This window comes from Kryptolebias marmoratus, linkage group LG7, assembly GCF_001649575.2.
Source record: "Kryptolebias marmoratus isolate JLee-2015 linkage group LG7, ASM164957v2, whole genome shotgun sequence".
NCBI classification, from domain to species: Eukaryota; Metazoa; Chordata; class Actinopteri; order Cyprinodontiformes; family Rivulidae; genus Kryptolebias; species Kryptolebias marmoratus.
Window position 1 is genome coordinate 5,747,113 of NC_051436.1, and position 12,186 is coordinate 5,759,298.

The following is a 12,186-nucleotide window of genomic DNA, read 5'->3' on the forward strand; positions in this document are numbered from 1 at the left end:
CATCAGTCCACACTCAGCCTCTCAAGTCTTTTTTAAAAAACTCACAATCACGACGAGCTCGTGTTCAGAACGACTCTCAGCTACTACCACGCTGGATATCCGAAAAGGTTATAGAGTTATACGCAAGTTAATAAGCTGTGGCGGCCATCTTTAATCTACTTGACTCCAAAACTCCACTTATTATTGACGAACCTCTGATTAGTTTCTGAGAGTTTCATTAAAATCAAACCCGGCGGTTCATGAGATATTTTGCTAACAGAGAAATGAACACAGGCAGATCCATTTGGCACAATAACCTCGTTACAAATGAGTTTTAAAAATCTTTGGCCAACAGAGGGAGACAATGTCCATTTTCAGTTTTTAGGTCCCTCTCAGAGCTAAAAACAACCTGATTTAAGTCATTTTGTTTCCATTTTTACTCATTAAAAGATCAAAAAAAAGAAAAAGCATCAGAAAACATCTCAGGTTTTTATACTTTAAACCAGTTGTTGGTAAAAGGAAGCACCTTTTGAGAAAAATTAGGTTGTAAAATGTGCATAATGTGAATATTTAGGCGTTTTTTTTCTTTAGATGTTTGGGTCACAGGAGTTTTTCACAATAAAAGTAGTTTCAGCTGCACGGAAAAGAGGCCTCCAGCTTTTCTGGATTTGGAAAAAAAAGCATTTTCACATTAATAAAAGGTAAATACTTGTAAATAAAAAGCTCTAAACAGAATGTGCCATTTATCTCAAAAGAACTATGTGTAAAGAATGTTAAAATAAAAAATAAAAAGCGTTTTACCTGCTTAAACAAACAGCGAAAATAAATTTTGTTTAACTCAAATAGTTTTAGTTAAGTGAGAAGTGGAAAAAAGACTAAATAACAGTTAAATCTTCAGATTCTGAAGTGAAATAAATATGAAGCTGATCTTTGGTGAAGCTGCAGGAAATGTGAATTTAACGTTTTCGTGATGCCGCCGCCGCCAGCCGTGACTTCACTGCGGCCTCGGAGGCTGGTTGAAAAACGGCTCGGTCTCCGCGGGCGTGACTGACGAGTCGCCGAACAGCGCCCCGGCCGGCGCCGGAACCAGCTTGGCCCCGGAGCTCTGACGCTGCTGAACGAACACCAAAACCCCGATGATGAGCCAGAGGAAGAAGTTGACCCAAACCGCCGTCTGAGGGGGGGGTTACAGGACAGAGAAGAGAGGGTTTATTACAGAGCGAAGATCCAAATACTAAATAAAACATATTTATGTAAAAACTTCCCAAAGGAAGGAAAATGTTTCACACCAACATTTTCTGCCGTTTTTAACATTTTTTTCTCACTTTATCCTAATCGTGTGCTGAAATAGTGAAGAACTGAGAGGAAACTGTAAACTGAAACAAAGAAAAATGGGTTTTGGGAATGTTTTTTACCCAAGCTAAGCACTTTCTTTCTGTTTTGGACCGAGAAGACAGATGGTTCGAGAGGAGGGTAAAAGAAGCCATTAATGTCAAAAAGGAGAAAACCAACATTAAACAGAGGAGGAGGTCTCAGATTCCTGATCTCCAGTCAGTTTCACTCCAATTAACACCTGCACTCATGTGACCAGAGTGGCCCATCAGTGAGTCAGACAAACAAGGACCCTAATGACCCTCTATTGTTAGGAGAGCGAGATTAATTTGCAAGCTATCCAGCTTACATCACATCTCAGCTTTAAAAGCTCAACTCCACACTCTCTGTTTCTGAACTGAGAAAACTCCTCTGATGAGAAGCGAAACGTCTTCGACTACAGAATAGAAGTCCAGTTGTTTTTGTTTTTTAACCTTTTTTGAATTTTTACCACGGCCTGGATGACTGAGAATCTACACCAGCTTATTTAAACTTGTAAATAGTTGGACTGCTAGAAGGATCCGGGAGTATTTGTACGACAGTTTGAGGAAACCACGGGACACGGAGGAGCTCGTCGGGATCTTTCCCCAGCGCTAATGGAAACACTGACCTCTGCTTTGTGAAGGTCGCTGTAGAACTTATCTCCTTGGAGCGGCTTGGCCCACTTCCTGCTCTGCGCTTCGTCACACCTTAAAGAAACGAAAAACAGAAGGTTTACAGAGACGTGGTGGGAAATGATCTGAAACATATCAGAATCCGACACGAAGGGGAGCCGTTTATTTAAAGCCATTCAACCAGGCCTTGCTTCCTGCAGGTAAAGTCCCTGGCAGGTTGACGGTACGACACTTTTAAAAAAAAAATAAAAGTAGGAATATTAAAAGAACGTAAAATGGAGGTAGGCCCAGCTGACGGTGAGAAAAAGCTTCATTTGTGGCGCTGCACCGTGAGGATGAGCCAAACAACGAACTTTCCAACCCTGACTTGTTATTAATTTAAAACTCTTCATCTCAAAGCTTCAAAATGAGCCGTAGTTTGTTGAAATTCGGCGATTTATCACCGACTGACGAGCTGGTTGTGGTTTACTCCGGTTCGAGAACCTGATTTTTATTTGGTCTGGAGGGATGACATCACAAACTCCAGTCCTACATCTAAAAACCTCAAGTCCTCAAGTTTTACAATGACGCAAAACGTTATACGAAGGGATTTCCTGGCATTTACGGCAGAAAAAAAAATGGTGAATTTTAAACAAAACTGAAATAATTTGAAATAAAAGGATTATTTCTAAAGGCGTACCTGTTTGAAGGTAGATTATTTGCCATTTTAGTTGCCGGGATCAATAGATGGTGTCTTCTCTTATTTTAAAACGCAATTTTAACTCAATTATAGCAAAATTCTGTATTTTCACGTTTTTTTGACGTCATCCGGACTTACTCATCCCAACATACTTTCATTCATGGTGGCTTCACAGAAAACAAACGTGAGGTCTTAGAGAGAGAAATGAACGAAACAAAACAGAGCCTGACTCACGCCTCGTGTACAAAACAAAAAAAATAAACAAAAATCCTTCTTCTTCTGATCCAAAAATAAGTTGCATAACAACACATGTACAGATGCTGACACCAAACTACTCGCCTTGTGTGATTTTCTCTCCTATATTTGGAAAAACTATGTATTTTTGTGTTTTACCACCATAAATGTAAACATTTGGTCTAATTCTGTGAATATTCCTTTCCCCAGTGACGACAGGTTTGTCCCACCTGGAAACGTTGGGAACAACGGTCCTGATCGAGTCGCAGAGCGAGTCGCGCCCGACCTTCAGCACGCAGCCCGTGACGAGCAGGAAAAACAGGAAGACGCCGGAGACGGCGATGACCAGGTTCATCCACACGCGCTCCCTGGGGAGGGGGGGGGGAGGGGACAGGAGAAACAGAAAACAACGCCGTGAAGGAAAACAGAAAGGGAGGAATACATTTCAGCCTCAAACTTTCTCAAGTTTGAGAAAGATCGGAAAGGTTGCTGCTCCAAACCTGTAAAAAAAAAAACAGTTTACATCTTCATTTACAGACCGCTGAGGCTCTCAAATTTTCTTCAGGCAGAGCTGGAGACCCAGTTAGAGCTCATGGTTTCATTGCTTTGCTTTTATTGTTGCTTCACCTCTTTTTTTTGGACCGGACTGTAACTCACTTCTGTTGTTTTTCTGTGCTGAAGAGATAAAACTGATATTCCATCCCAGTAGTGGTCCTGGAGGACCTCCATCCTGCAGGTTTTAGATGTTCTTTAAGCTCTGCAGAAGCCTGTTAATCACTCAGTCGTTCAGATCAGGCGAGTCAAAGCAGAGAAACAACTAAAACCTGCAGGATGGAGGACCTCCGGGACCAGGATTGGACACCCCTGGACGAGTGGCTCTGACAGGGCAGGTGTGCACACCAGAGAAGGTCCTAAAAAAGGTATCAAAAACCGGATATATATAGACACACAAAGACAGGGAGAAGCAGTGGTTTGTCACCTCCTCACGCCTCCCTCTGTGCAGAGGGTGTAGACCCAGGACAGAACCATGGAGAAACACACCACGGCCACCATGATCGAGATGGCGGAGACAAAGTAGCACAGAGAGACGGAGCTGGACGCCTGGACGCCGGTGGTGTTCGCTGTGGCATTGTAGCTGACCCGTCCATACAGCAGGCACAGGCCTCCGAAATGACCCTGGAACAGAATAAAAGACAACATTTACAGTCCAGGTCGCAAGCTGGGACTCGGCTCAAACTTCACTTCTGCTCATGTTGTGCAATTTAATGGAGGAGGGACGCCTGGGTCACGAGACTCACGCATTTCCTGCTTCAAGCTGGTGTCAGAATCAGAAATTAAACGAGTTTAATTTGAAGTTAAACAGCTTCCTGTCACCTCCTGTTTGAAGTTTGAAACAAAGTGCGTGTCTGAAGCGCTCAGGTGACTTTAAAGGCTGCCCCAAAATCAGCAGGAAGTTTAAAAAATAAAGCGAGAGCGCGTGCCTTTTTTTAAAATCTCCTCCTTTATTTATTTTTTTTAATTTTTTAACCCATTTTTCTTCACTGAGATAAAAAACAATTCTGCGTGAAGTTGGCAAGCGCACTTTTTCTTTTTTTTTTTTCAACATGTTGTCACTAAACCTGAAGCCCATTAAAGCTTAATTAAAAACAAAGATACTTTAAGAAGTTCTGCGGGAAAACAAAAAAGTTAGTCCGCACCCGGAAGTGAGCGGAAATGAAAGTAAAGATTGTTTTTCCTCTCTGTTGAGAAAACGGCGATAATAATAATTAAAAAAAAAACAAAAACAGACACGACACCTGGACGATGGTGAGGGACGCTGCGGTGATGATCCCGCAGATAAAACAGCTGGAGTAAAGAGCCAACTCCAGCAGCAGCAGCGGCGACACCGCCATCACAGCCCGGAGTGGAGGGAGCCGCGTCAACGCATGCGCAGTGGGGACCGGCGACTTCCGGTCACACGCTTCAAAATAAAACACCCGCTGAAACAGAAACGTTGGAAGATAGATAGATAGATAGATAGATAGATAGATAGATAGATAGATAGATAGATAGATAGATAGATAGATAGATAGATAGATAGATAGATAGATAGATAGATAGATAGATAGATAGATAGATAGATAGATAGATAGATAGATAGATAGATAGATAGATAGATAGATAGGTTGTAAGCTCCCCTGGTTACGATGTATATAGTTCCATCTTCACTAGTTTGAATTATCGAGATGCTGTAAGACATTTTAGGAATATCTGTAAGCTAAGTGAAAACTAATGATCCATCAGTTTGTGAAGGGGGTTCCAAGGCAAATAAGTGTATTTGTAAAGCTTGAAAATGTTGACAAATTGATAAAGATTGGAAAATAGGAAGATGCTTGTAATATCTAATTTCATGTAAAGCTGTAACTTTCCTAATAAAAAAAAAAAAAAAGAAAGATAGATAGCTCTCCCTTTGCACGCATATGAACTTTAACATGTGGTTTAATTTGATGTTGGTCCACCCTTTGCAGCTATAAGAGCTTCCGCTCCTCTGGGAAGGCTTTCCACAGGTTTAGGAGTGTTTATAGGAATTTTGGACCGTTCCAAGCGGCTGTGCCCAACTCCTGGAAAACAACCCCACACCATGATCCTCCCTCCACCAAACTTTACATTTGACGCAATGCAGTCAGACAAGAACCGTTCTCCTGGCAGCAGCAAAACCCAGACTGGACTGATTTGTCCCTCCAGAGGACACGTCTCCACCACTCTAAAGTCCAGATTTGTTTCTGTTAGCAATCAGAGTATGTGGTGGTGATGACTCAGAACTACGACCACACCAGATGTTAGCTCAATGTTTATAAATTTGACGGACCTAAAGACATTTTGTTTATGTTTCCTAAAGTCATTTAGCTGTGGTGGTCAACTTAAATTGGGTTAAGTCTCATAGTTATGGATATTTACACCCAATGAGTACTTTCTGAGAGTTTCATTAAAATCTGTCCACTGATTGGTTCATCTGCTTTGTCTCGTTAAGATGACAGAAAACACTGAGAGCAGTCAGTTCCCAATGATTTACAGAAACATACCATCCAAGAAAAACTGTACGGCACTTATATTGTTTTACGTTGAAGGAAAAATATACGCCTAATCATCCAAATGCAGCCTCTACAGCTGCTTGTTCCTGAGAATGTGCCATGCTTTTGTTTTGAAGGTAAATTAGTAGATTTCCGGTGCTGTTCTGCTCTTTATGTCTGCCTTCACTATAAATCCAGCCTTCAAAAAGTTTTATTTTTGAGCTTTATCTCCTGAGATACAAACAAAAGTGTAAAAAATTGCTTTTTTTTTCTGTCACATTGTGGAGTTAATAAATGTTGGCACTGTTTGGTAAAATCGTGCAGATTGATTTTCATCACAACAGCAACTGATTTGAGACTGAAAATCTACTTGAATTGAACAAATGCAGCGGCAGGTGATCAGACTCATTCAGAAGTTTCTACTTCAGGGTTTGGAAGTTTATTATCTTGTAATTAAACCTGTGTGTCTTTTAGACGGTGGCAGGATGTATTGAATCCCCTCTTTTCCAGTCATACTCCATCCTGAACACTAAATCAAGTCTTGTGACTTATCATCTGACCATGTCAGCTGTTTTCATAGCGTCCATCTGCGTCCATTCCTTGACATTAAAGCTTACTGCAGATAAATAACTTGACTGGACTGACGTCTGTTTATCAATCTGATTTGAAACTTCTGCTTTTTATAGACAGTTATTACTATGGGTCTTTTTTTCTCTAAGGTAGGAAAACCTAAAAAACAAAAGAACATAAAATATATCCCTTCCTAATTCAACAGTTTAAATGTGGTTTTCTTTAGAAAACAGTCTAGTTTTGCTTCTGAGTCCAAAAACAGACTTTGCAATTCTAACCTGCTTTAAATATGTTAACTATAGAGCACCAATGCTCGTCATAAACCTTTAAAACTTGTTTGCACCTTTGTATGTTGTATATTTAGGCTGAACGGTCTGTTTTTCCTTTTCTAAACTAAAACATTGATAGCCAACCGTAAGAAAATTCGTGTTTGGTTGTTTATTTTTGTTGTTGCGTTTTCCTAACAAATATGGCTCCATTTAAGAGGAATTAAACAGTCTTTCCAAGCGCATTAATACAACAAAGAAATAATAAGCCAAACAAACTTCCTTACTTTTTGTGTTACATTTATAGTCTCGTTTCAATCTGCTTCCAGCTTCTACGTAAAGCTGACTTCTTCGTTCCTGATGATTATTCCTCTTTTTGTCTCCAGTGCCTATTAGGAATCGGAAAATATTACATTTTAATAGCTGCCATTTCACGAGACTCTTGAAAAGTCTGGTCTTACTAAACAAAATCAATAAAAAAATTGACATTTTTTAGACATCGCTGACCATTTTGCCACTGTTTAGCCCTCAGTGGAAGTGAATAAACACTTAAATGTTTTGTGTTTCATTAGCTTTTTGTGTTTGTAGTGTTGGTGAGAATGTGTGCATGTTTGCGTATTACTGCAGCCGAGTTATTAGATTAAATCCTATAAGGCATGAAAGCTTTTGTATTGGAAACCAGGACCTGAACATCAACAGTATGAGTTTATATATTCAGTCACACAAAGCATCATTTCACTTTAATTTGCTGACAAGTTTTTAAAACATCAAAATTCAGTGAAGCCTGAATGAGGCACAGATCTACAGTAAGGAATGCAACATGCACTGTACAATATAAAAGAAAGAGAAATAAGAAGCACATAAGAGGTTACAGCGCAAAATTGAAACCTGGGAAACATGCACCTGAATTCACATCACAGATATTTATAGGGGGAGAAAAACGATGCAGGAAAAATAAAGGTTAAAATTTAGTAAATGTACAAGAGTCTGATTAGGTTTACCATCACATTAAATAAAACGTTTTGAAAAATTACAATAAAAGTACGTCAAGATAACAACAGAACATGAATAATCATTGTTTTAAATTTAATATAGTCTCCCTGTTGACAGGTTTAAAAGTGATTAAATTTGTAATCATGCACATAATCTGTAAAACCATTGATTGCTGAGCGAAGGACGGAATACATAAGCAAAAGAAAACCTCCAAGTATCACGTCTTTACTTTGGAAAAATACCCAAAATAATTTCTAGTACTGTACAACTGATCAAATACATTTTTCAGCTTGGCTAAACAAACGTGTATCTAAAGATTTGAAGGTCTAATTTCTCAAATAAATACAAAAAAGCAACTTCAGGTGAAAAACTACAGCCTCATTTTGATGGAGATAAACAAGAAAAGCACACTGATTAATCCAAACACAAGGCAGCGAGATTTCTTTTTTTTTTCAATGAAACAACAATATTTAATATTTAATAATTATTAATAACCACCCATAATTGGACAGCAGCACTGACATGTTTCAATGATTTAGTTTGGTTCATTTTAAGACCCCAGTTTTTTTCCACTTTGCTTTCTAGGAGCCAAACTTTCTTCTCGTCTTTTAAAGAAACCCCCCCAGGCTTTCTGAAGTCTTTTTTTTTAGTTTTTCTTTGGATTTTAGCTGTTCGTTTACTCATTTTCTGTCCAGTCCTTGCACCTGAATATGACAGCGTATTATGCTGTGTTTAAAAATATTAAGAAAGCGAACAAAGGGAGACAAAAAAATGATAATAGCTCTAAAAAAAATTAACTCTTTCGCAGCTGAAAGTCATGTTTTCAAGAAACAGGTAAATCCAAATGCACCACCCTGAAGTTGATCATCTTCTGTAGATGAAATTTTCAGCTAATAACTCTTTGGAGTTCATCTTGTTGGTGTTAAAATACTATTTTATGGTCAAACTGTATGCCCTAAATGCGTTGTGTTGACACAATGCATTTATGGCATTTTTAGGCAGCTTTTAGGGGTTCTCAAATCCCCCTAAAAATGATCTCAGTACCCCTGAAAATGAAAGAAACTATCATTATGATTTTTAGAAATTTAGAATAAATGGTGATAAGTCCAAATGAACCACAAACCAGTCAACTTTGATTCATTTCATGGGGAAATTAAATGTACAAAATGTTGTAAATTTGAATACGCGGCTTATACCTCAAAACAGGCTTTTATTCTGAAATTGCAGGAGTTAAAATGAGTAAAGTGACGTTTTTGTTTAAACGAGAAGGTACCCTGCTGGACTGACACTGAGTGAAAAAGCAAAAAAAAAGTCCAAAGAAAACTTTTGAAATCCTAACAGAAAGTCTGAAGAAAACGGGTCAAGGCCACTTTAAAAGACCCCAAGAATGTCTGGCTCCTTGGAAGAGAAACGAGGGATGACTCCAGTATTTCACACGGTATTTTACATAATATCTATTTTTATTTTCTTATTTAGCCAACAATCGGCGCAGAAAATGCAACCATCCATCTTCAATCAACACGCGCGGAGCAACTCTGCGTAACTCTGCGACAAAATAATTGGTTTCCCCTTCAGGAGCGTTTTATCAAGCCTGCATAGAAACACAGTGATTTCACAAGCCGACTGACGGCTGAGGAATGTTTGGAGAAGGAATTCCCTGCTTTGTCCGGTTTAAATCAGCGGCATGGGCACGATAAATGCAGTCACAAGACTCTCATTTGAGCACTGAGCAGTTCTGTGTCACGCGTGCTTTCCTGTTTATATTCGAAACAATCATTTTTACCCCGACAGTGGAACTCCCTCGTCCCGTGTCTCACAGTCCAACGTGGAATAGGTTATAAATCTTTTGATAAATAGGTTTTTTGAGCATGCATTGGCGTTTATGTACAAGATGAAAAGCAGCCGTCAGCCCACGGGACAGCCGGGCATTCTGAACGCGTCTGGCAGAGGGCTGTCCAGCTTGCAGATGATTTTATATATTCCTTTCTTCCAGCAGGGGTCGCTGTCTCTCCCAGTCCAAATGGCTGAGTAAAACTCCCTCAGAGCCACCTCTGACACCTCGATAAATCTCTCTGGAACCTGCAGACGGAAGCGTACACATCAGTGACTTCAATACATGCAAGTGTGCAGAATATCTGAGCCTCTTTGAAAATAATCTTTGCTCCGAAGGAAAGAAGCGAAAGCGTCGTTTAGCGTTGGCAGTTTGGCCCGTCAGCCTTGTTATGATGCAGATTATGTGCCTCTACAAAACCTTTCTAAGCTGCTATCATAAATCCAGTGAGCTGAGAGAATCATCACACCAATCAAAGCCCGGAGGTCATTGCTTTTATTAGTGGTATTTGTGGATGGGAGGTACAGAATTAGCTGCATATTTAAGGTTTTTTTTTTTTTTTTTTTTACTCTTTATCTTTCACAAAGAATGGTTGGGCTCTGAATGGTTTCGTAGCCTTCACAAGTAACACATTACCATTCTGTGCACTCAGACAATTTTTTTTTCATCAGTTTTGCTTGATGAGCTCTCTTTGGGAATAAAAGGAGCGCGTCTTTGATGTGTTTCCACATATTCCCATAGTTTTATCCAGCCTGTCAGAGCAGATAACTCACAGCTTCATCATAATGCAGACTTTCATAGATCTCATTTAACATTTATTACCTGGTACCAAATGTTTAAAAAAAATGCAATGACAGATCTAACACAAAGAGCAAATTATTACCTTATTTGTCATAAAATAAGTCTCAGCAGACATAAATTTACATCTGTGAGTATGAATGGTTAATCACGTTTTGGAGCAGCTCGATTTCTTTGTTTTTAAAATGATTTCAACACAGTCATGACTTTGTTTGGCAGCTGCTGCATTTTCAGTTTTTCAGTTTTTCAAATCATGCGCTAAAGGAAAGCATGTCACTTGACACATTGCACGCCAAAGTTTAAAGTAAAAAATCCCACATGATCTCGTGGTGCTCAGAGCTCGTGCTGGAGATGACTTTCACCAAGTTTAAGCTTAATATCTGTAAAACTGCCAGAGTTATAGCCATTTTATGTGCAATTAGCTGCAGCAGCCATCTTAAATCGGGCTGACTTCAAAGGTTAAATGTTTGTAAATGTACATCAAATGACTTCTAATAGTTTGATTAAAATTTGCCCACTGGTTCATGAGATATTGTGCAAACAGACACGTAAACACACTTGATTACATGAACACCCATTTTTCCTGGCGGTGGGGGGATAAAAATGCTCACTGAATCAGGGAAACGTATCACTGAGGTTTAATCCCCCGACCTTTAAACAGCTACCGCCTCCTCCTCACCTGGTAAACGTTGCTCTTGTTGTAGTGCATGTTCAGGATGCGGTAAAGCTCCGTATCACGGCCCACTCGCAGCTGACTCTCTCTGCTCAGACGAGGCGTGCCTTCCCTAGGTTATACAGACAGACCCCAAAAATCTGTTAAAAGTGAATATTTAAAATCTGTGCAAATACATAAAACTAGTGGTTTATCTCTATAACTTGTCAAACCTTTATATTCTGTAAAGCCTCACAACCTGCTAAAAAAAAAATGCTACAGATGTATAAATGAATAAACGGAGAATTACAATATTTCACTAAAATCACTCAACTGGCTCATGGGATATTTTGCCACGAGAAAAACAAATGAACACACACAAAATGGCAATTACATGATTACCAGCCATTCAAGGTGGAGGACACTAACACTGAGCAGAGTAATGAAAAAGTCAATGTGACTCCTGCAAAAAAAAAGAAGTTGAGAGTTTATTGTGATTCAGAGCTCAGCCAAACCCACCGAGTGAGAGCGTCACGCACAGCCTGACGTGCAAAGCGCTCCATCTGGATGTAGAAGAACTCCCTGAAGTTGCTGAACCATTTGATCATCTGAGAGGTCACACATCTGTTAAACTAGACAGAAATGAAAGACAAAAAAGAAGGTTGCCTGTTAGATTTTATTTGAGTTTAAAGAAACAATCATTGAACTTGGTCTTCTCATTAGAAATGATTCTCTTCCCGAGCCTGCTTTTTATTATGGGCAGAACACCATCCTTCCAAAGTGCTTAGATTAATTAGGTGAATACAAGAAGACCACTGATTTTTAAAGAAAGTCATTTACCAATGCCGTGAAATTCACGTCATTCTGACGAGCTCCAAAAGACAGAAGCACAGGGCCGGTTAGCTCAGTTGGTCAGAGTGTGGTGCTAATAACACCAAGGTCACGGGTTCAACCCCCGTATGGGCCATGTGTAATTTATTTAAGGCCTACAACTAGACTGTTGTTATCACTGTCATTGTGCCATAACAGCCTTTGCATGATAAGTTCTGGTTGCTGAAAGCACTTTGTAGACTACAGAATTTCATAAACAAGCCTCTTGCAAAAAGACAGTACAGGTGCTGGTCATAAAATTAGAATATCATGAAAAAG

At 39.5% G+C, this 12,186-nt stretch overlaps 2 protein-coding genes and 1 non-coding gene across 3 annotated transcripts in view; 1 reads left to right on the forward strand and 2 right to left on the reverse strand.

Annotated features, from left to right (window-relative positions):
• Positions 1-790: 790 nt before the first annotated feature.
• Positions 791-4,829, reverse strand: tmem179ba (transmembrane protein 179Ba). The gene is made up of 5 exons (XM_017427993.3): positions 4,674-4,829; positions 3,857-4,053; positions 3,108-3,245; positions 1,961-2,039; positions 791-1,153 (listed from the first exon to the last, which is right to left on the reverse strand). Exons 1-5 carry the CDS (start codon positions 4,767-4,769, stop codon positions 974-976), a joined length of 690 nt encoding a protein of 229 aa, XP_017283482.1. The 5' UTR covers positions 4,770-4,829; the 3' UTR covers positions 791-973.
• A 2,660-nt stretch (positions 4,830-7,489) lies between these two features.
• The window catches only part of prox3 (prospero homeobox 3), a 10,800-nt gene continuing 6,103 nt past the window's right edge, over positions 7,490-12,186 (reverse strand). Inside the window, exons 4-6 of the mRNA XM_037976331.1 lie at positions 11,557-11,669; positions 11,065-11,170; positions 7,490-9,835 (exon numbers count right to left, since the gene is read on the reverse strand). Of these exons, the coding sequence (XP_037832259.1) occupies positions 9,662-9,835; positions 11,065-11,170; positions 11,557-11,669 (393 nt within the window). The 3' untranslated portion in view covers positions 7,490-9,661. The remainder of the gene's footprint in view (positions 9,836-11,064; positions 11,171-11,556; positions 11,670-12,186) is intronic.
• On the forward strand, positions 11,931-12,004 carry trnai-aau. The gene has a single exon. It is a non-coding gene; the product is annotated as a tRNA-Ile (tRNA).

Excerpts from the sequence above, each read along its gene's own strand:
- tmem179ba (XM_017427993.3), bottom strand. The coding sequence starts at position 4,769 with ATGGCGGTGTCGCCGCTGCTGCTGCTGGAGTTGGCTCTTTACTCCAGC. Across the intron at positions 4,054-4,673 it reads CGTCCCTCACCATCGTCCAG|GGTCATTTCGGAGGCCTGTG; the intron begins GTGTCGTGTCTG and ends ATTCTGTTCCAG. Across the intron at positions 3,246-3,856 it reads ACAGAGGGAGGCGTGAGGAG|GGAGCGCGTGTGGATGAACC; the intron begins GTGACAAACCAC and ends CCCCCTCCCCAG.